This window comes from Pelodiscus sinensis, chromosome 1, assembly GCF_052426305.1.
Source record: "Pelodiscus sinensis isolate ZL-2025 chromosome 1, ASM5242630v1, whole genome shotgun sequence".
Taxonomy (NCBI): domain Eukaryota; kingdom Metazoa; phylum Chordata; order Testudines; family Trionychidae; genus Pelodiscus; species Pelodiscus sinensis.
The window spans coordinates 85,876,360-85,899,078 of record NC_143052.1 but is presented as its reverse complement, the minus strand read 5'-3'; the positions used below and the strand labels follow the sequence as shown (position 1 = coordinate 85,899,078).

The window sequence follows — 22,719 nt, the reverse complement described above, 5'->3', positions numbered from 1 at the left end:
TAAGCAGAAACTAGGGTTGAAAAAGACCTGGCAAGAATTGGAACAAGTGTCAGACAGAAGTAGGCCTGCAACAGGTACAGACGTGGAATACACAAGGTAGCCACTGTGCTGCTGTTGCAAAAGGCTTTAAATGATGCTTGGTTAGCTTTTCTCACCAATTGGGGAGTACAGTTACTTAGGCTATGTCTACAATACAATTTGTGTATCTTTTTCCACTTTTCTTCCGGAAGAGGCTTTTCCGACATTTGGCCTGTCTACACAGGTCCAAATGTCGGAAAAAAACCCTCTTTCAGAACATCCCTTCTTCCTTGTAGAACAAGGTTTACAGGGATGCCAAAAAAACGCATCTGCTTTTCCAAATTATTTTTTGGAAAAGCACACATGTTCCTTGGACGCAGCAGAGCTTTTCCGGGATACCTCTGGTATCCCGGAAAAGCTCTGCAGTGTAGTCATAGCCTTAGAGAGCATTTATTGGGCCCAGCTGACTTGGTTTGCCAGGCACTGAATTTGGAAGCAGTTGAATTCCTGGCAATGGGAGAGCTGCAGTAGGTGTTCCACCTCAGAACTCATTGTAGCTAGCTGACTCTAAGAAATTAAAACTGGGGCCCAAGAGGAGAAGAATTATACATACCTTCCTTCATCCCAACTATTCATGTCATGCAAACTAGCTGCCTGAAATGAAGCAGGGGAGGAGAAAGAATAGCTCAACTGATTGCTTGCATTTGATGACCTCATCCAGCAGAGGAGGGGTCAGGAGGAGGAACTAGAATAACAAACAGAAAAGGCACTATGAATACACAAGAACAGAAAGCACCATCATATCCGGTGCACACTGAAATACACAAAAGGACAATGACAGCTGTGCCATTTTTGTGTGTGTCTGTAACTCTCAGCTGTCCAAGGAAGTATGCTAACATACTATCAGGTCATCCTGAGAACTGAGGAAGTGTGAACCAGCTGAAAGTTAACTGAGCAGCATGTTGGAGATCACACTGTATTAATTCAGAATCCTCTTTGATAGACACAGAAGTCACTACGGGTTGAACCTCTCTTGTCTGGCACCCTCAGGACCTGACCCCATGCTGAACCAGAGAATTCGCCAAACCACGGGAGCATTAATAACACTTCCACTGCTTACAGGGCTCTTAGAAGGCATTAAGTGGTAAACTAGAGCTAAATAAAAGCACAGAACACACTGGCTATGTCTAGGCTGGCATGATTTTCCGAAAATGCTTTTAACGGAAAACTTTTAACGACTGGGCTCGACCCCCATTGGTGCTGGGCTCTCTCCCGGCTCCTCATTTGGCTGCACCGGTGCCGTACCACCCTAGCCTTGTGGCAATGTCTGCGGCACCGTCGCCTTCATCGGCACTGAGCTCTTTGGGACCGACACACATCTCGACACCGTCACAAGCACTGGCACCAACCATGTGGACCTTGCCGGTGCCCCAGCCGACGGCAATGTCGTCCTCTTCAGGGTTCGTCTCGGCACCGCCATGCTCTGCACCGGCGATGCAACTGGCACCGGGACTGGGCCTCCAGGCATCTCTTTCAGCGCCAACACTGTTTTTGGCACCGGGCCTGGGTCCCCCAGTGCCGCAGGCGCCAACAACTCTCTCGGCACCAGGCCTGGGTCTCCCGGTGCCGTTACAGGCATCGGCACGTCCCCGCCGTGCACATGCTGGGAAGCCCGAGTCCATGGCCAGGTTTGCCCCCCACTCCTCATCAGGTCGGGGTCTTCGGGAGCCTCCTCGGCCCATAGATCCTGTTCCCAGCATCGACGTGACCATTCACAGGTGCAGCAGACTTGGCTGCCACATCCGCAGTGGCCTTTCTGGACACCGTGGGCATACCACAAGTAGCAGGGGCCCATGCCCCCCTCTGTGGTGTTGGACGGTTTGGGTCACCGAACGCAACCATCGGCGTCGTTGTCGCGACCTCCTCCTTCCTCCCAGAGGCCACATATGTCAGACCTTGCACTTTTTGCAGAAAAGCGTCCGTGCCAATCTAGACGTGCTTTTTTGCGCAAAACAAATCTGAGCTGTCTACACTGGCCCTTTTGCGCAAAAGCACTTTTGCCCAAATGGGAGCAGCATAACATTTTCGCAAGAAGCACTGATTTCAGACAGTAGGAAGTCAGTGTTCTTGCGGAAATTCAAGCGGACAGTGTAGACAGCTGGCAAGTTTTTCCGCAAAAGCAGCTGCTTTTGCAGAAAAACTTGCCAATCTAGACACAGCCAAAGAGCCAGGACTGGTGGTTATAAACAAACTTTATGGGACCATGAGAAACTTGGCCAATCCATGATAAGTGGACATCTGGCTAACTAAAATAATGCCAGACCAGAGAGCACCAGACTAAAAAGTTTCAACTTGTAGGAATTTTTTGGCTAGCAATAAAATTAAATATATTTAGCTTTAGAGTTTATTGCCTTTGTAGCAAAGAATAATTTATGGTTAAAGTAATGCAAATATTTCTTTATACTACTTTCAGTTTTAAAATTTTCCTCATGTTATTAGGTCTCTCTTGTAGCTGCTTGGGACATATTTGCTGCTAAATACAGTGTAATTACTACCTGCTGCTTTGAATTAAGATGTTAAGAGATAAAAAGCAAGATTGTCAGTATGAATGCTGAAACTGCCTGCTTTTTTATCTTTACTTTTAGTCATAGTCATAATTTGAGATATGGTTACATGACATTTTAATATCTATAGGTATGAAAAAAATTAATGCAGATAATTAAGACCGTGTTTCTTCTACTTGTTCATTTATTTTGATGTTTGAAGAACTAGTTGTCTTGGTTTCAGAGGGGTAGCGGTGTTAGTCTGTACTGATATGTCTACATTGCACCTCAAAGTAAGTTAATTGCACAAATTGCGTAGCATATTTTGAAACAATTTCAAAATAGCTTATTTTGAAATTTGGTGCTGTCTACACAGTGCCAAATTTCAAAATAAATTACTATTCCTACTAGTGCCTTAACCCTTGTGGAACGAAGGTTACAGGTACACCAGAATAGCACACCTGTTTCAAATATATTTCGAAATAATGGGTTCATTTAAAGGCACGGAATAGCTATTTTGGGATTCTTCTGGTATCCCAAAATAGCACTGCTGTATAGAGGTAACCTAACAGAAAAAAGTTTAAAAACAGCATAGGGCTATTTGTTATTTTTTGTTGTCTTGGGAGACTGGTAATGGAACAATCAAATCTTTTCAACTCTAGATTACTAGTCTGAGTCAAACCCAGTTCAGTAGTAGTTTGGTGACATTTTATGGCTATTTGTTGTTCTCAGTCCAGATCTAGGTAAGGAGAGGTACAATTAATACACAGTAGGCATCCATTTTGCTGCTGTCAAGGCTGTTCCCCACTCTGGCACTCCCAAGTGCAGAAGGTGGGGGCCCGCAAGAGACTTTAAAAATACCTTGCCTCTCTCTATAGGCCTCTGCTTACAAGCTCCCCAAGGTCACATATTCCTTGGCCTTGGGAGATAGGCTGCCACCACCAAGTGAAAACCCATTCCTTATTGAACCCAGGAAAAAGCACTTGGAATCTCTTCCAGAGGGGAACCCCAAGCTATTCTATCACAGGAGAGCTTGAATAAAAAGAGAGAACAATCTGCAATCTCTAATAGCTGACCTCTCAGTCTTAGTCACAGACCTTCTGTTACCTTCCAGGACTCAAGAATCAAACCATAGTCTTAAAAAAAAAAAGGTGATTTTATTAAAAAAAAATATATACTTGATAAAGCATACTTAGTTGCTAGCTGTTTTAAAGCAACTTAGAAAAAAACAATTTAAACACAATTTTCATCCCTGGGATTCATCTTAAAGTTACAGTGTATGGGGGTTGGCACATGGACTTAGCAGACACAAGTTTAACCATGCAACAAAAAAATAAAATAACCTGATCATGTCTAAATAGATATTTCCCTCTCTACTCACAATTCATGCTTCAAGGTCCAGTCCATTTCCACACCCAGTATTCTTTGTACGCATGGTAGTTTTACTTAGTTCAATTCATCTCGTTCCCCCAACTCATAGGTTAAAATTCACACAAAGGAAAAACAGCTGGCAGGTATATATTCCAATTCAAATCTCAACACCTTCAACTGTTGGCTCTCCTGGCTCACTGCCAACACTCCTTAGCTACTGGAGTTTAAGCCTTTCGTCAACTCGGAAAAAGCCAGCACCCATCCTATCTAACACAGCTGCTAATCTTAGTAATTAGACTAAGCATGAGACAAGAATGGTGATCTCTCCAGGCCAAGTTGTGGTTCATGGAAAGACACAGGTGCAAAGCCTGAACTGTCGCTACCCACATTGTTCCTGCTCTTTGGATGAACAGTGGACTTCATTCTCTAAGGGTATGTCTACACTGCCACCCTAGTTCAAACTAGAGTGGCTAATGTAGGCATTCGAGGTTGCAAATGAAGCCCGGGATTTAAATATCCCAGGCTTCATTTGTATCTTGCTGGGCGCCGCCATTTTTAAATCCTCGTTAGTGCGGACTCCGTTCCCACGGCTACACGCAGCACAGAGTAAGTAGTTCGAATTAAGCCTAAAGAGAGCCTAATTCGAACTACCTACTCTGTGCCGCGTGTAGCCGCGGGCAAGGAGTCCGCACTAACGGGGATTTAAAAATGGCGGCACATGGCAAGATGCAAATGAAGCCCGGGATATTTAAATCCCGGGCTTCATTTGCAACTTCGAATGCCTACATTAGCCACCCTAGTTGGAACTAGGGTAGCAATATAGACATACCCTAACTTCATTGCATTATATGTTGACTGACTTTTAAATGGAACGATTTTCAAACTACTCCTTTTCTCTATTTTTCATCTTATAAAACACATATCTTTTTCTAATGTAAGGAAATATGAGACTGATATTTAAATAGGTAAGTTGAGAAACCATTATGCTTAATATACTTGCCTCCTCCAAGAGGCCATAAATCTATAGATGGCTCTAAATAGATGATAGAGAACCAAGTTAGATTGTAGTTGTTCCATGTTGCTTTATTTATCATATAAAATATTTTTGATCAAATAGCTACAGAAAATTGACTTGTTACAAAAAATTGACATTGTTTCATTTTGATGTTTTCTCAAGATTGTGACACAGTACATATGAACAATGATATTTAAACTCTGTTCTAGGCTTTCATTGTTTCTCCACCCTGGGAAATTTATAAATGGATTTTTTTTCTTAAAGATATACTCTAATTCACTCAATAATTAATTCAGAGAAGTCCTATGGACTGTATTATTCAGCCTTTCCTTTGAGACTATGCTTCATGACATCAATATTTTGACCCCAAGCTCCTGCAGAGGAATATTACAAAGGAGCTTGTAGGTCATCAGTTTTCTCATAAAGAAAAATGTTGACAGCTCTTAGTAGCAGCAGATAAGACCACTCTGTCAATTTGGCATTCTCAATTTGGCTCTTCTGTGACTTAACTTTGTATTGGATGGATTATCCTAATAGAAGCAATTAGCATATATTAATGAACAATTACTAGTTTGTAATAGAATGACATTTTCTAGGACCCTGCATAAGAATCCTCTATTGTACCACTGATGTTCACGTGCTAGAACCCTGCATAACTATACTAATTGCTGCATGCTTGCAGGTGGTTCTTGTTAGTTTCAATCAGTGTATAACACAATTAGACTGCCCCTCTAGGATAAAGGTTTAAATAGAGAAGGTTCTGTAGAAGAACCCTAGGATTAGAAAGAAATTGTAATATTAGGTTTAGGTTTTGTTGGTTAAGTTAATAATGCCAGACCTCAGGAAGAGGGTAAATTTGAGCCATGTACATTGTAGACTATATTCAGAGCAGAGTAGGAAGGTTACCTGCTTATCCGTCTGTTAATATAGTAGGTGGATTTGTAATCCCAAAGTTCTTCAGGAAGCAAGATTGGAGGATGAATTCTGAAAATCCGTCCTTTGAGTGGCTGTACTGAAAGTTTCTTAACTAAGTGCTCAGGCATCTTTATCACAGTAGGATGAAAGCACTTATTGAGGGGGTACTGAGCTATAGCTACTATACAATTGCAGGTTAGGCCACTTTAAGAAAGTAAAAAGTACTCCCTAAAAACAGGAGTTCCCCCCAATAGTTGTATAACTTGTGACCAAAAAGGAACCCTTCTTGCTTACTGTAGTATACCTCTCTCCCTTCCCTATACACTTCCTTTGCCAGTTGGAATTGCTATGAGAGCTTGGAATTTAGAATGAGGACAAATACTAAGATCAGCAACAGATTGCTTCTTAGCAGCTAACTGCTGGAAGCATAATTGAGCAAAACGCTTAAGTGCATGCATTCATTCCTTTGAAATTCATGAAATAGGGTTTTCACGATTTGTGCATGAGCTTTACACAGAAACTTTCAAAGAAAAGTTCCAGTAGCATACGTGATTCTAGACTAATAATGTCTGATAAATCAGCGGAGCAGTAATAGGCCTGCTGAGGGCAGTGTGGCGAATGTGCAGCTGCTGTTCTGATTGGCAAGTGACATAGTAGAATGTTCCATGGCAGATGAGAGGATGAGTGGAGGCCTGGAAGAACAAAGATGGAGATGGCTGCTCAGGGTTACCAAGTCAGAGTTTGGAGCTGCCAATGTGATGTTGGACTTGTCTCAGTTTAAAAATAACTAGAATCATGTGAATAAACCAATTACACCAGATATAACTCCCATGACACCAGCTTCTCTCTTCCCCAAAGCCTTCAAATCAAACCACTGGATGGGCACAGGGCAAGAATATTTATCTGACAGATGAGCAACCTTGCAACATGTTCCTTTAAACATAATTACTTCATTGGTGAATCTCATTTTGGCAAAAATAAATGGTGCACATTTGTTAACATACATTAGTAGTTTTGGCCATTTTGAGAAGTAGTTTGACTAAGACCTATATCAGTACCTCTTACTCAAACCTATTTGATGCTGTTGTCTGTCTCCTTTCATGAAAATCTTCACTGCAGTTACTGGTGGTAGGAATGAGCTGTGGCAGAGATAAAATATTTTTTTGGCTTATTAAAGAAGTTAATTTCCTTCCACAGACTGAAAACGAGTCCCAGTCGGGTGTCTGTCCTTACCTACACATCTTTTTCAGTTTTAACAGGATACAGTAATTTCATAGTATGCTCAAAATTTAGCTATCGAAGAAAAGAACTTTTACAGAATAGGCGCCAAATTATATTTAAGATTTTTTAAACATTCTAATAGAAACAGTAGCTTTTCAGCAAAAAATATTCTATTTTCTGTTTTTGTAATAAACAGTTCAACATTCATAACCTCAAAATGAAGTGGACCATAAACACAAGTGAAATTGACTTAATTGAGCTAGATATACTTTAACATCTTGTGTTGAGGAAGGAGTGTGCATAGGCATGTGCCCCAACAAAGAGCCCATTGCTCCTAGGGGCCATCATCTGACACTGGATGTGACCTAAAGCAGATTCTTTTTTTCAGATGATCTCTATATATGCTGTACTATCTTGGTATGTTGGGAGGCTAACCAAAACTCAACCTCCATTTTCATAATTTCAGGTTTAATCATCTAGAATATTGTGAAAATAGGTGATGGAATGAATGTTTCCAATATATGGTTTTAAGCTGACATTGTCTCTTTAGTTATATATAAGCTCTTAGATCTTTGAGAGTCTTTGGCCAATTAAGTCAAATTTAAGAGCCTTACTTGTATGAATAAAACATCAGAGGAGTTGCTTGACCCCTGCTGCATGAAATTTATCTACTATCATCACTGGTTTGCTACTTTCATTATTTAGACATCAGAGAGATTGATCTAAATACTTTGTAAGATATATATTAAGCAGAGCAAAACTTCAGAACCAGCTACTGAAAGGAGTGCCCCTCCCCATGTTTTAAAAGAGGATTACAATTAATGTAGGTAAATATGTAGAAGCCTATTCTCTTCCGAAGCAAAAATGTATTCTGGGATTAAGGTGATAAGTATACAAAACTTCTGTTCACATTTTGGAGAAAAAGTTGGATATAAGTAAACACAGCCTGTCTGGCTAGATTTTTTTAGAAAGAGATGAGCCTCAATGATGTGGGGTGAATGTCAAATAATACAGATAGGGAAAACTAATAATAAGACTAGATTTGAACTAATTACACTCTGAACTCGATTTTTTTTCAGCCCAAACAGAGAACATCAATAGTATCTGCTCTGGAATGTCACCGACTAAATCAGAGGCATGATTATTTTGAAATCAACTCATCCATTGGATATGCAAGCTTTACTTCCAGTCCTTCAATCAGTCCAGCTAATTTTTCCATTGGATCAATTGAAGAGAATGAACTTCCAGGTAAGAAAACAAATAAAGCCATTTTTTTATCAAGATAGGAAAAGGAGAGTCACTGGGTACTAAATCAACTGAACAAGATTTCAATTCTATACTTGGAAGTGTTTAGAGAAAACAGAATATAGCTTGGTAACATTCTATATACTTTTATCAGTACAAATATTGCCAATTTCTACTATGATATTTTTCTAAACAAAAGACAAATGTAACATCTCGGTTTGGCTGGTGGGGAGTGTGCTGACACTTTTCATGCAACCCTACAAGTGATTTCACAAAACCCTACCACCATCACTAAAATATATTAGCTTTTTCTGAATTTTGTTTTTAATAGGCCTAATTCTTTTCATATAATTGCATGTATCATTAGTACTGTGTGTATAGAATACATATTTGAGGTTTAAAATTTCTGTTTGCTTTGGAATAATCTAAAATTCATATTGTGGAACCAGGGTAATGGAAAATACATTGAATTAGAAATGATAAATTTGGCTCAATAAGGATGGTGAGGGGAAAGCAAATTTCTTATTTCTACTGTTAAAATAGACCCAGAGGGGTAGCTGTGTTAGTCTGTATCTGCAAAAACAACAAGGAGTCCTGTGGCACCATAGGGTACGTCTACGCTGTACCCTTAGCTTGAAATAAGCTATGCAATTTAAGCTATGCAATTTGTGTAGCTTATTTCGAGTTAATTTTGAAATAAACCACTATTCCAAAACATTCCTTAATCTTTGTGTCATGAGGCTTATAAGGACATTGGAATAGCAAGCCTGTTATATTTTGCAATAACGGACTTGTTCAAAAGACGTGGAATAACTATTTCAGGATACCGAAAGTATCCCTAAATAGCACCGAACTATAGACACACCCTTAAGGTATGTCTACACTACCACCGTAGTTCGAACTAGGGAGGTAATGTAGGCAAATGGAGTTGCAAATGAAGCCCGGGATTTGAATTTCCCGGGCTTCGTTTGCATAAAGCCGGGCGTCGCCATTTTTAAATGTCCACTAGTGTTGACTCCGTGCCGTGCAGCTACACGCGGCACGGACTAGGTAGTTCGGACTAGGCTTCCTAGTCCGAACTACCGTTACTCCAAAACGAGGAGATACTAAGGGTATGTCTACACAGCAAAGTTATTTCGAAATAACTTTACTAACATCTACACAGCTAAACCGCTATTTTGAAATTAATTTGAAATAGTAGAACACTTATTTTGAATTTGGTAAATCTCATTCCATAAAGAATAATGCCAAATTCGAAATAGCTATTTCCAAATAAGTGCTTTGTAGACACTCATTTCAAAATAGGGAGCCTCTAGCCTTCCCAGGGTGCCCTGGTGGCCACTCCAGCCTCAACCAAGAACACTGCTCTCCCTCCCCACTCCCCGGAGCCCTTAAAGGGGTTTGTTCTGGCCACAATGCCTGTGCCAGCTCTAAGCCTGCTAGTACAGAGCCAGCAGTCACTGCCCCTGACCCAGTGGCCCCAAAACATAAGCCAGTAAGCCACTGGCAGCCAGCCCTCCACCGCTCCCCAGGAGCAGTTTGCTAGCTCCCAGGAGCCTGACAGGGGCTGGAGAAGGTGGGCATCTTCCTGGTCCAGGGTGGAAATCATGGACCTTATTCAAGTTTGGGGAGGATGCCCCCAACGTTTATGATCTCCACACTAGACAGAGGAATGTGGCTGTCTATGGCAGGATAGCTGCCAGACTGGCCACCAAAGGCCACATGTGAACCCAGGAGCAGGTTTTCATGAAACTCAAGTTGGTCCGGAGAGACCCCCAACCCTGAGCCCTGAGCCCTGAGCTTCCCCTCCCCCTTCTTCCCCCTTCCAACTCCCTCCTCCAAGGTTTCCCCCCCTCTTCTCCCCTCTCCTGCCTCCTTTCCCCTGTCTCACCAGCGTTTCATCCCCCCTCCTCGGGTTTTGTTAAATAAAGAGCGTTTGTGTTCATGAAAATACATGTATTTTATTTGACATCAGGAACAGGGGCTGGGAAGGGGTAAGTGGAAGGATGTGAGGGAAGAATGAGGCACAAGCCCCCAGTGGGGCAGACCAGGGAGGCTCTTAGTGCTCCTCAGGGTGGAAGCTCTCCCACAGGGCCTCCTGGATACTGACAGACCCCCGATGGACCTCCCACATGGCAGTCTGCAGAAAGTGCAGCCAGGCTCGCAGCAACGCGTCCACGAGAAGCACCAGAGTGCCCAGGGCAGCTCTGGCTCCATGTTGCAGAGTGCTGTGGTGTCTCTAGTGAGGGCAACCAGAGCACACAGAGAAGAAATGCTTTGCTGTCCCTCATCAAGGTAGGAAAGCTGAGAACTGGCTGTCCAGGAGGGTCCCTTTAAGCACAAGCCTCAAGTAGCCTCAAGCAGCAGCCACACAAAGTAACTCCTGACCTGATGCCCTGCCGGACCTGCTTCTGGCCGGCTTTAAATGCGATTCAGCATCCACTCAGTGTGGATGTACTATTTTGAAATAGCAAAACACTATTTCTAAATCCTTTTTGTGTGTAGATGCGTTATTTCGAAATAACTTATTTTGAATTAACTATTTTGAAATAAGATATTTTGAAATAATGCTGTAGTGTAGACATACCCTAATACAGGGGTTCCCAAACTTTTTGACACGGGGACCAGTAAATCCATTCACCAGCTTTTGGAGGACTGGTAACATTAATTTGCATATTCATTAAGCAAATGATGAATATTCAAATAAATTGTTTCTGGTCCTCCCAAAGCCCCCAGTGCCAACGTTAGCAAAGCTATTAATACAGTCACCCACAATATTCTTGCCAGCAAGTTAAGGGAATATGGGTTGGATAAATGGACTGTAAGATGGATAGAAAGCTGGCTAGATAAGGTTTCCCAAACTTTTTACTTTAGTTGGAACCCGTTTTTTTTTCAGTACTGTTTTTTGCAGCCCAAAAATATAAACACATATAAAAAAAGAATGAAAAATGAATACATTTTCAGTGTTTCACCTGGCTGCATCCTCCGCCAAGCCTGGGCCAGGGCTTGGGGGACCTGGCGCCGCATGGGCACTCCAGGAGGTGAGAGCAGGAGCAGATTGAGGGTAGGGTATCTGGCTAGGACGGAGGGTGCAAGGAAGGGTAGAGTTGCTAGGTGTCCAGTTTTGTACCTGACAGTCCCGTATTTGAGGGTTTTATCCAGGAAATGAATTGAGAAATTAATAAAATGTCTGGTATTTTCTAATTAGGTAAGTTTTATTATAATTATGTGTATCAGTTTGTAGTTGCAAACTGGCTGGCTGGTAGATGTGCTCATCCTGCATGCGTGTGTCTACCAGCCAGGCAGTTCACAACTACTTGAGAGAGGGTATTTGGGGGGAGGGGAGGGCGGGCAAAATGGAATCCCCGGGACTGGACTCACTTGTGGGTCAATAAACTCGTGGGTCTACATGTGCCCGGATCAGTCCCTCTCCTCACCCCCCTTCTCCTTTGGATCTTCCCAGTCCAGCTCTGCTGCCCCCATCCAGCCCTGCTTCCGGCGGCCGGTTCCTCCCCACCCCCCACCAATCTTCTCTGGTCAGCCCCGCTGCCCCTGTCCAGCTCTGCTTCCGGCAGCTGGTTCTCCCATCCTCCTCCTCCTGATCTCCCCCATCCAGCCCCCCATCCAGCCTCCCCATCCAGCCCTGGTTCCGCTGCCTGCCCTCCCCAATCTCCGCGGGACAGCCCTGCTACCCAGGGATGGATTAAGGGGGGGGGCTAGCCGGGCAGCTGCCCGGGATGCCAATCTATGGAGGGTGCCTGACTGCAGCTGTAAGGGGCACTATGTGGCCCCCGCCCCCAGAATGCAAGGGGCGCTGTGCACCCGGGGCGGGGGCCATGCGGTGCCTGATTATAGCTGTATGGGGTGCTGCACACTCAGGAGGCGGGGCCTGCGCATGCACTGTGCGCCCGCTGTCCAGGGCGCAAGAGTGGCTCAAGCTGGCACTGCCACTACCTCCAATCCTGCTTCCGCCAGCCACCATCCCGCCAGCCCCAATCTCCGCAGGACAGCCCTGCTGCCCCCAACCCTGCTTCCGCAGGCCGGTTTCCTCCACACACACACCTCCTCCCAGCCCGCCCCGCTCTGCTCCCCTCCCGGCAGCCACACTGAGGCCCAGTATTTTTTTCCCATGGCCTGGTACCGGGCCGTGACCCATAGTTTGGGAAACGCTGCCCTAATAGATTTATTAGGTCATAAACTTTCATGGGTAAAACCAACTTCATCAGATGAATTGGAGTGGAGTTTACAACAAAAGAAAAGGGTACTTGTGTAATACTTTATTCTGTTTTAAATATACTGTAGAGCGGTTTGTTATACAGAATTTTATTTTATAAACAAAAACTTTATTTAAAAGTTTAGTTAAATGATTGCCCTGCCTCCCAGTGCAAAATCTAAGAAGCAGGGAAATGCCAAGTTAAGGGATGCTTTTAAAGTGTACACTAATGCCCGCAGAGCACATTTATACTGATAATAACAGACTCGGTATTATCACAGGGAACTTCCTTCTGCTTCTAACTGATAAGGATTCACACTACAGGCAGCGCATTAATCTCCCTTGCAGGATCCTAATTATGAGTTCATGCTTCCCCCATAAACACATATCAATCCTAAATATTTGCTTATATTCCTGAGGCTGTGATTAAGATTTCACATTATACTGTGAAGACATTTTAAACAGGGGAATGTTGTTAATATAATGGAAAGGATAAGAACAATCATTAATAATTTTGTTAAATCACAACCTAATTAATTCAAATGTACATTTAATGCTAGCTGACAATGAATTGTAATAATATGGGCAGTTTGAAAATTAGGAAACCAGACAGTTGTTAGTAAAAGGGGTAAAAAAATGTCAGATACAGGACATTTATTTAAGATCTCATTTTTAAATCAGTTTCAATTAACTCATAAACTAAATAAAAATTCATTTGAAAATCCTTAGGGAATTGAATCTTTAATCACAGTTGGTGCTGCAAATTACACTATATTTTTCATACAAAACAAAGATGTTGAAAATTTGCTTTAAGTAAACTTTGAACCCAATCTTAATATGTTCAAGTGCTACCCTATCTTGAAAGTGTACTTACCATGCAATTATTTGTATGTCTTGTGCATATTATCTCAGGGTACCCGATACTGAGTCTAGTTTAACAATATAACTAAAAGAGTATAATATATTTTACTCTTGACAAAACAATTATCATCACCCTGTATGAGATTGTAGTATGATTTAAAATAATATCATATACACATTCTTATATCAGGAACACTTTAAACTGAAAATTGTTTTACTTTGCACTAACAAAAAGGAGAATAATTGGAAATACACTTGTACTGGGCTCCAAGATTTAAAAGCAAAACACTAGTATTTGGAACACTTAGTTCTGAGGTTGCACATCATTGTATTTTCAAACAGTATTATCCTATTACTCAGAATAAACACAATTACTATAACTGAAGATCCATTATACTACAGGATGCAGTCTTATGCCACATGTACTTTATTATGCTCATCAAGACATACTAGCACATTTCCATGTCCAATTTTTGTAGTTGTTATATTTTTCTAATTTAGAACTAATATAGGAATGTGTTCTTCTCAATTCCTAGCAATAGCGAGAAAATGAAATTTTGTCTGTTTTCCCCCACAATTGTAATTGAATGAGAAACTCATTCAGCCTCCACTTGGTGAACACTAATGGCATGTAATTTATATATTTGCTAAGGAAACTCATACTTTGGTGAATTTACATGAATTGTTGATAGGGCCATTTGGTCTCGAGTTGATCTGAAACACAAAAGTATCTTTTTTTAACTATACGTTAAAAAAAACCTATAGCATTTGATTTAGTGTATGGCACATCTAGACTGGTGCAGCATAAGAAAAACTTTGATGGCCAGCTAGATACACACACATTTTATTATAATGATGCAAGTGGATTCTCTCACTTTAACACATTTTATTTCATCTGTTAAGTGATATCTTTCTATTTCTTTATATATTTTAAAAGAAGCAGTATACAGCCACAGACGGGGCTACATTCAGCCTTTGATTATGCTAAACTGAAGCAGGTGTACTACAATGTGCAGGTGCTCTGACAATGGAAGAGCCCCAAGCCCTTCCCCTCAAATAGAAGAGTCTGGAGTACAGACAAAGATAGGTAGAATTGCACAATGCTGGCTAGAGGCATTAGTAATGCTGGCAAGAAAACAAAAATTCTATTTAATAAAAAAATTCATATATTCCAAGGCTGGAAAGAATCACTGAGATCATATAGTATGACCTGCTATATAAGATTCTAGCATTTATTTTCATTACATATTAGAAGGATACAGACATTTTGGGAAAAAAAAAATGTGGGAAAAACCAGACACTCAAAGGGTATGTCTACACTACCCCGCTAGTGCGAACTAGCGGGGTAATGTATGCATACCGAACGTGCAAATGAAGCCCGGGATTTGAATTTCCCGGGCTTTATTTGCATAAGCCGGCCGGCGCCATTTTTAAATGCCGGCTTGTTCGAACCCCGTACCGCGCGGCTACACGCGGCACGGGCTAGATAGTTCGGACTAGCAAGCTATTCCAAACTATCTGTACGCCTCGTGGAATTAATTATAAGTACCCCCATTACCTAAAGTTTTCAGACACACAAAATGTTTTTCTACCATTGCAACACATCTGTTTAAACCTGTGGAACGAGGTGTACAGATAGTTCGGAATGGCTTGCTAGTCCGAACTATCTAGCCCGTGCCGCGTGTAGCCGCGCGGTACGGGGTTCGAACAAGCTGGCATTTAAAAATGGCGCCGGCCGGCTTATGCAAATAAAGCCCGGGAAATTCAAATCCCGGGCTTCATTTGCACGTTCGGTATGCATACATTACCCCGCTAGTTCGCACTAGCGGGGTAGTGTAGACATACCCAAAGTAATCCAGTAGTTCTGGCATTCACCTGGGATGTAAGAGATCTTGGGTTAGGTTCCCGCTTTTCTTAGTTCAGAGCAGGAAGTTAGATGTGGATCTCTGGTATCCCAAAAGAGTGCCTGGAGTATTGTGCTACTGACTTTTTTAGGGATTTCTTTCCCAGTCTCTGACCAAAAATTCCATCACAGAGTTGAAACCCTTCCTAAGTATATTTTAAAACTGTTATGTTTCTATGAGGAGTGTTGGTTTTGAATCAGCAATGTCCAACAAAAACCATTTTGTCAAAAAATTCCCAGTCCCAATTTACTCAAAACCTCCAAACACTCAAGTATCATGAGTCTAATCTCAAAACTCATAGTCTTGGTTTAAAAATAATATTAAAAAAAAAATTGATGGTTCTTTTTATTTGCTTTCTGGTTTTGTTTTTAAGTTTATGTTCCTACAACTTTGACAACTAGAAGCTTAACTTTTACTAAATGACAACTAAGAGTATGTCTATACTACAGGACAAAGTTGAATTAAGATACGCAACTGCAGCTATGTTAATTGTGTAGCTGAAGTTGAAGAACCTTAACTCGGCTTTTGGCGCTGTCTAGGCTGCAGGAAGTCGAAGGAAGAACATTCTTCCTTCAACTTCCCTTACTCCTCATGAAAGCAGGGTTACATGCATTGACTAGAGTGCCCCTCTTACTTTGAATTAGCGGTCTTAACTAGACCGCTAATTCGAACCCTGGAAGATCAATAGAGGCAGCTTCAATCTTCATCTGTAGTGCAGATCAATGTTTCTCAACCTTTTTTTTAATCAAGTACCCGTTTAAAAAAATTATAAGTACCCCCATTACCTAAAGTTTTCAGACACACAAAATGTTTTTCTACCATTGCAACACATCTGTTTAAACAACTTAATCGTAGCCAGACAGGCAATGAAATTGTTCGGTCTAAAAAGTACAAAAATAATAAAGCGCTATAAAACTTAAAACAAAAATTCAGTTTTCTCCAAATTTCAGTTGTGTTGACGTACCACCCAGAATTCTCTCGAGTACCCCTAAGAGTACTCATACCACTGGTTGAGAAACACTGGTGTAGATGTACCTTAAGATTCTGATGCAGTCTTGTGTTTCCAGCAGCTGGGGCTTTAAGAAAATTCCATATATCATAAACATCTGACAAAAATCACAAAAGTTAGAAACAATAAGCTATTCTGTGTCAGCTTGTCCCTTGGGCAGTCTGCTCTGTTAGCTACCCCAACTGCAACTTACTGCTGATTTCCCCTGACAGGATGCCAGTGGAGGGCACTAATGCAGAAACTTCCTGCCTTTTTTGAGGGTGACCTCTTCATTCCGTGGCTCAATAAAAAACTCTCTGCTTTCACATATTCCTTTTGGCAGCTGTGGGATGAATAATGCTGCTGAATCCTCAATACCCTTCTCTAAAAATAACAGATCTTTATAACAAAATATTAGTATCTGATTAGCAAGTCATAAAAAGGAATATATTCCATAGGAAAGTAGCCTTTGAGGCCTAATTAACCTTTTCCTAAACAATAAGGTTTTATGACACTCAATAACAATATTCAGTTCCACATTAAATGCAGAAAACATTTTATAACAGTATATTTTGTGAGTTATTTTTTTCCAATCAAAAAGAATTTCTCTACAAATGCATCTGTGTGAAAAATGCCAGTTATTCAGACCTGGATGATTTATCTGGCATTGCTCAGGTTCTTAACTCAATTAAATTTTGTTTTTCTTCATTTAAATAATTGTTTTGGGGTGAGGCTAGAGATGAAGGAGGTTTCATATGCAGACTGCCGCAAGAGGACAACCCCAGCTTACTGTCATTGCAGCAGCTTGGGGCCAGGTGAGAAGTGTCTGTCTATGGCTGTTGCAGCAACAGCAGGCACTGCCAGGTGAGGGGTGAATGTCTTCCAGCCGGGGGTCAGACAGACACACAGACAAACTCTGTGAAATGTATAGTAGATAGCTGTCCCTTATTACATCCCTGTCCCCTGCTGGACCAATGGGCTTATAGCTGTCCCAGTCTCCATCTGTGGCCCCTTGCTGCTCCCCCACCTACTATGGCACGGGTGGGCAATAATTTTGGAAGAGAGGCCACTTCACAAATTTCAGAAGTGGCCACGGTCCGACCTGGAAGGGTCATGGCCTCGGGCAGAAGGGGTAAGGTTGAGAACTACCCTGATGGGTATGGTAACTTTATTTTCTGAACCAGCTGCAGCTAGTAAGAACAGTTTAATTTAAATCATGAAACAGATTAAGCATTTTAACTTTCTTATGTTAGTTTATCAAACTACATTTTAAATAAAGTAAAATATTATGTCCAACACAAAAGATTTCAATGTTTTATTTATGTATGGGAGGGGTGGGGAACCCTTTTTGGGTCTGGGGTCAATGACCTACAAAAAATCAGTTGGGGATCACACAAGTCAGAAGCAAAACAACTCCTCCCAAACCCCCCAACTCGCACTGATGTGTCCCCAACTGAGACACCTCACTCCTCTGATGCCCCAGCCTCATGGGGTGAGAGGAAGGGACGGGGGAAAATGAGGTTCAGAGCTTCTCATAGACCAGATTTACTTTTCTGGGGTTCTGGAGTTAGTGAATTTTATGGACCTCCTTAGGCTCTGAGGGAGGGACAAAAATGAGGGGTACAATGCGTGAGGCAGGGCTTTCAGCAAGTAGAATAGTGTGCAAGATCTGGGAGGGAGATGGGGTGCAGGAGCAGGCTGGGAGAAGGGTATCTGGCCAGGTGGAGGGAACAGGAACAAGGGAGGGTGCTGCATATAGCCAGAAGACAGGGTGCAAGAACAAGGGAAAGTGTGGGAGCAACTTGAGCGTGCTAAGTCTTGGGGAGGAGGGAAGGAATGGTATTGGCGTGGGGGAGGGTGGGGATTGGGCATGAAGGGGAACCCTACCTGGCTTTGTGCTCTCTTGAAGCAATAGTTGCAGCCATGTTGTCGCGACCACCCTGGAAGGAGGCCCCGCTGCCGTGGCCATGTGGTCCAGGGCTGGCCCCAAGGCACCATAGCCACAGGCCATCCCGGATGTTGGAGGTGCTGCTGCTACGGCCACGAGGTCTGCCTCTGGGGCCAGCAGCCGCAGGCTTCCCCGGAGGAGCTGTGGCCCAGGGCCAACCCCAGAAGCGCCACTGATGTGGCTACTCAGCTTGAGGCCACCCCCAGAGGCACCACAGCCACAGGCCACCCCCAGAGGCACTGCTGCCATGGCCAGGAATCCTGGGGCCGGCCTGGAGGTGCTGCTACTGTGGCCTGGGACCAGCCCCGGAGGTGCTGCCGCTGCCATCAGGCATCTTGGGGCCGGCCCAAAGGCACCACTACTGCAGCCTGGGGCTGGCCCCGGAGGCACCACTATTGCGGCCAGGTGGCCCAGGGCCAGCCCCGGAGGCACTGGCTGGCCCAGAGATGCTGTGGCTGCAGCGCCTCCAGCCTCAGGGGTTGGCCCCAGGCTGCGTGGCCACGGTAGCAGCGCCTCCAGGGCCAGCCCTGTTGCGGAGCCTTGGCCCCAGCACTGCCTCCTCTGCAGCAGGGATGGAGGGGTGGGGCAGGGCTGACTTATCCATTAGGCACAATAGGCACAGTACCTAGGGCCCACAATACTTTTAGGGGCCCATGAAGATGTTTTAATTTCTTTTAAAATCAGAAGAAAAAAAATGAACTTTTAGGGTCGAAGAAAATGTTTTAATTTTTTTCTCACGTCACTTTTAGGGCCGAAAAAAATGAAACTTTTAGGACCCACGAAAATCTATTAAATTTTGCCTAAAACAGAAAAAAAAAGTTGAAGTATTTAAAGTTATATCAAAAATAATTTTTAATGTTGATATTATGACCCACGAAGGCAAAAGTGTCTAGAGCCCACGAAAGTCATAATGCGGCCCTGGGGCGGGGCTGAGCTCCTTCCCCCATCTGCACACACCCATTGTGGGTAGGGCCTGTAATTGCCTCGTGGGCTGGATCAAAGCCCAAGGCGGTCTAAATCTGGCCCACTGAGAGGCTTTTGTCTACCCCTGCCATATGGTAATTCTGCAGTATAACTCCCATCTGTCAGATCCCTCCCTTTCTATTTTATGAGAAATAATTGAATTCCACGGACATCCCATTATCCTGGCACAACCAAACCCTGACCTTGTTTTAAGTTAGGAGAAGAGGAAGCTGCATATCAAATTTGATGGTCCTAGCTCTTACCATTTAGTGGTTCCTAAACTTTTTGGCATCATGCCCCCTTTTTGATTTTTGAGCACCCCCCGCCCCCAAAATAGCAGCAAAACTCATGGTGGGATTGATGGGGGTGTGTGTGGTTGGGTCACCTTGTGCCGCCCCTGGAATTTCTTCACACACCCCAGTTTGGGAACCCATGATTTAGGGGGCGTTCTTAAACAGACTCACAGATGAACAGACAGATGCACATTTCTAAAATATATAGTAAAGATAACTAGGGAAAAATCAGACCTCTGTCCTTTTAATAACTCACACTGCTAGAGTAAGTGAAATGCAGATTTTTCTATGGAGATTGAGGTGAAAGGGGTTGCTGAGGTGTAACAGTTAAAGAGGTATTTAATCCTATATTTACAAGATTATGGGAGTAGCACAGCAGGAATTTATGATATGTGGGTAGACTACAGATGACAGATCTGGTGACTATTGCTGGCTTCCCCTGCATCTCATATGCCTCTGACAAATCTGCCTTCATCAAACAAAGAGCCTATTAAAACTTAAATCTTCAGTTTTGAAAGAAGAGCATATTTTAATCAAACCAAATGTTTACAGGTATTCATAGATATAGCAAATGAATTCAAGCTCAGCAGAAAATCATTCACTTTAGTGGTATATTTTCAGTTAGTAGCAGCAGAGATGGTTTATCATTAATATACTACACATTCTTTCTAATTATCAGAAATTTATTTTATACAATTGTAATGATGCATGTCTTGAATGCTTGAAAGCAGGAAATCATAGAGAAGAAATACAACATTGATTAGAATTGGATAAGCTTCTGAAAAATTCTGATGTTCCACATTTCTTATTCAATGCTTTTAACCCCAGTGTGTGCTTTAACTTTTCTTAGAACATTTGTTTTATGTAGGACTGTAATGTTACAGACTTGTTGTAACTCATAGACTCATAGACTTTAAGGTCAGAAGGGACCATTATGATCATCTAGTCTGACCCCCTGCACAGTGCAGGCCACAGAATCTCGCCCACCCCTCTTAGAATAATCCTCTCACCTATGTCTCAGATATTGAAGCCTTCCAATACTTTGAAGGCCCCAACATGCAGAGAGTCCTTCAGCTGTGATCTATGCCCAATGCTACAGAGGAAGGCGAAAAACCTCCAGGGCCTCTGCCAATCTACCCTGGAGGAAAATTCCTTCCTGACCCCAAATATGGCGATCAGCTAAACCCTGAGCATGTGGGCAAGACTCACCAGCCAGACACCCAGAAAGTTCCCTATAGCAACTCCTATCATCCCTCCATTGACCTATTTCCAACTGGAAATGAATGGTCAATTAGTTACCAAGATCATGTTATTTCATACAACCATCCCCTTATAGAATCAGAACTGGAAGAGACCTCAGAAGGTCGTCAAGTCCAGCCCTCCGCTCTAGGCAGGACCAATCCCATCTAAATCAACCCGGCCAGGGCTTTGTCAAGCCGAGACTTAAACACCTCTAGGGATGGAGACTCCACTACTTCCCTAGGTAACCCATTCCAATGCTTCACTACCCTCCTAGTAAAATAGTTTTTCCTAATATCCAATCTGGACCTCTCCCACCACAACTTGAGACCATTGCTCCTTGTTCTGCCATCTGTCACTACTGAGAACAGCCTCTCTCCATCCTCTTTGGAACCTCCCTTCAGGAAGTTGAAGGCTGCTATCAAGTCCCCCCTCACTCTTCGCTTCTGCAGACTAAACAGACCCAAGTCCCTCAGCCTCTCCTTGTAGGTCATATGCTCCAGACCCCTAATCATTTTGGTTGCCCTCCGCTGGACCCTCTCCAATGCGTCCGCATCCTTTTTGTAGTGGGGGGCCCAGAACTGGACACAGTACTCCAGATGTGGCCTCACCAAAGCCGAATAAAGGAGGATAATGACATCTCTGGATCTGCTGGCAATGCTCCTCTTAATGCATCCTAATATGCCATTAGCCTTCTTGGCTACAAGGGCACACTGTTGACTCATATCTAGCTTCTCATCCACTGTAACCCCCAGGTCCTTTTCTGCAGAACTACTACTTAACTGGTTGGTCCCCAGCCTGTAACTATGCTTGGGATTCTTCCATCCCAAGTGCAGGACTCTACACTTGTCTTTGTTGAATCTCATGAGATTTCTAGTGGCCCAATCCTCCAATTTGTCTAAGTCACTCTGGACCCTATCTCTGCCCTTAAGCGTATCTACCTCTCCCCCTAGCTTAGTGTCATCTGCAAACTTGCTGAGGGTGCAATCTATCCCCTCATCCAGGTCATTAATAAAGATATTGAACAAAACCGGTCCTAGAACAGAACCTTGGGGCACTCCACTAGAAACCGACCGCCATCCTGACATCGAACCGTTGATCACTACCCGCTGGGCCCGGCCTTCTAGCCATCTTTCTATCCATCTTACCGTCCATTTATCCAATCTGCATTCCCTTAACTTGCTGGCAAGAATATCGTGGGAGACCGTATCAAAAGCCTTGCTAAAGTCAAGGTACACAACATCCACTGACTTTCCCATGTCCACTGAGCCAGTTACCTCATCATAGAAGCCAATCAGATTGGTCAAGCACGACTTGCCCTTTGTGAATCCATGCTGACTATTCCTGATCACTTTCCTCTCATTCAAGTGTCTCAAAATGGATTCCTTTAGGATCCCTTCCATGATTTTTCCAGGAACCGAGGTAAGACTGACCGGCCTATAGTTCCCTGGATCGTCCTTCTTCCCTTTTTTAAAGATGGGCACTACATTTGCCCTTTTCCAATCATCCGGGATTTCGCCCGATCTCCACGACTTTTCAAAGATAATGGCCAAAGGCTCCTCAATGACATTTGCCAACTCCTTCAGTACCCTTGGGTGCATTAAGTCTGGACCCATGGATTTGTGTACGTTTAGTTTTTCTAAATAGTTCCTAACCTGTTCTTTACCCACCAAGGGCTGTCCATCTTCTTCCCATCTTGCGTCGCTTAGCACAGAAGTCCAGGAGCCGACCTTGTCCGTGAATACAGAGGCAAAGAAAGCATTGAGTACTTCAGCTTTCCCTACATCCTCTGTCACTAGGTTACCTCCTTCATCCATTAGGGACTGCACACCCTCTCTGATCACCTTCTTTTTGTTGACATGCCTGTAGAAACCTTTCTTGTTATCCTTCACATCCTTAGCCAGTTGCAACTCCATTTGCGCTTTCGCCTTCCTGATAACCCCCCGGCATTCTCGAACTATACATTTAAGCTCCTCCCTAGT

The 22,719-nt window shown here is 43.1% G+C and overlaps 1 protein-coding gene across 6 annotated transcripts in view; it reads left to right on the top strand.

Annotated features, from left to right (window-relative positions):
* The window catches only part of ANKS1B (ankyrin repeat and sterile alpha motif domain containing 1B), an 821,971-nt gene that overhangs the window by 292,680 nt on the left and 506,572 nt on the right, over positions 1-22,719 (top strand). For all 6 annotated transcript variants that reach the window (XM_075933985.2, XM_075933942.2, XM_075933974.2 and 3 more), the window contains exon 13: positions 8,163-8,331. In XM_075933985.2, coding sequence (XP_075790100.2) covers positions 8,163-8,331 — 169 coding nt within the window. The remainder of the gene's footprint in view (positions 1-8,162; positions 8,332-22,719) is intronic.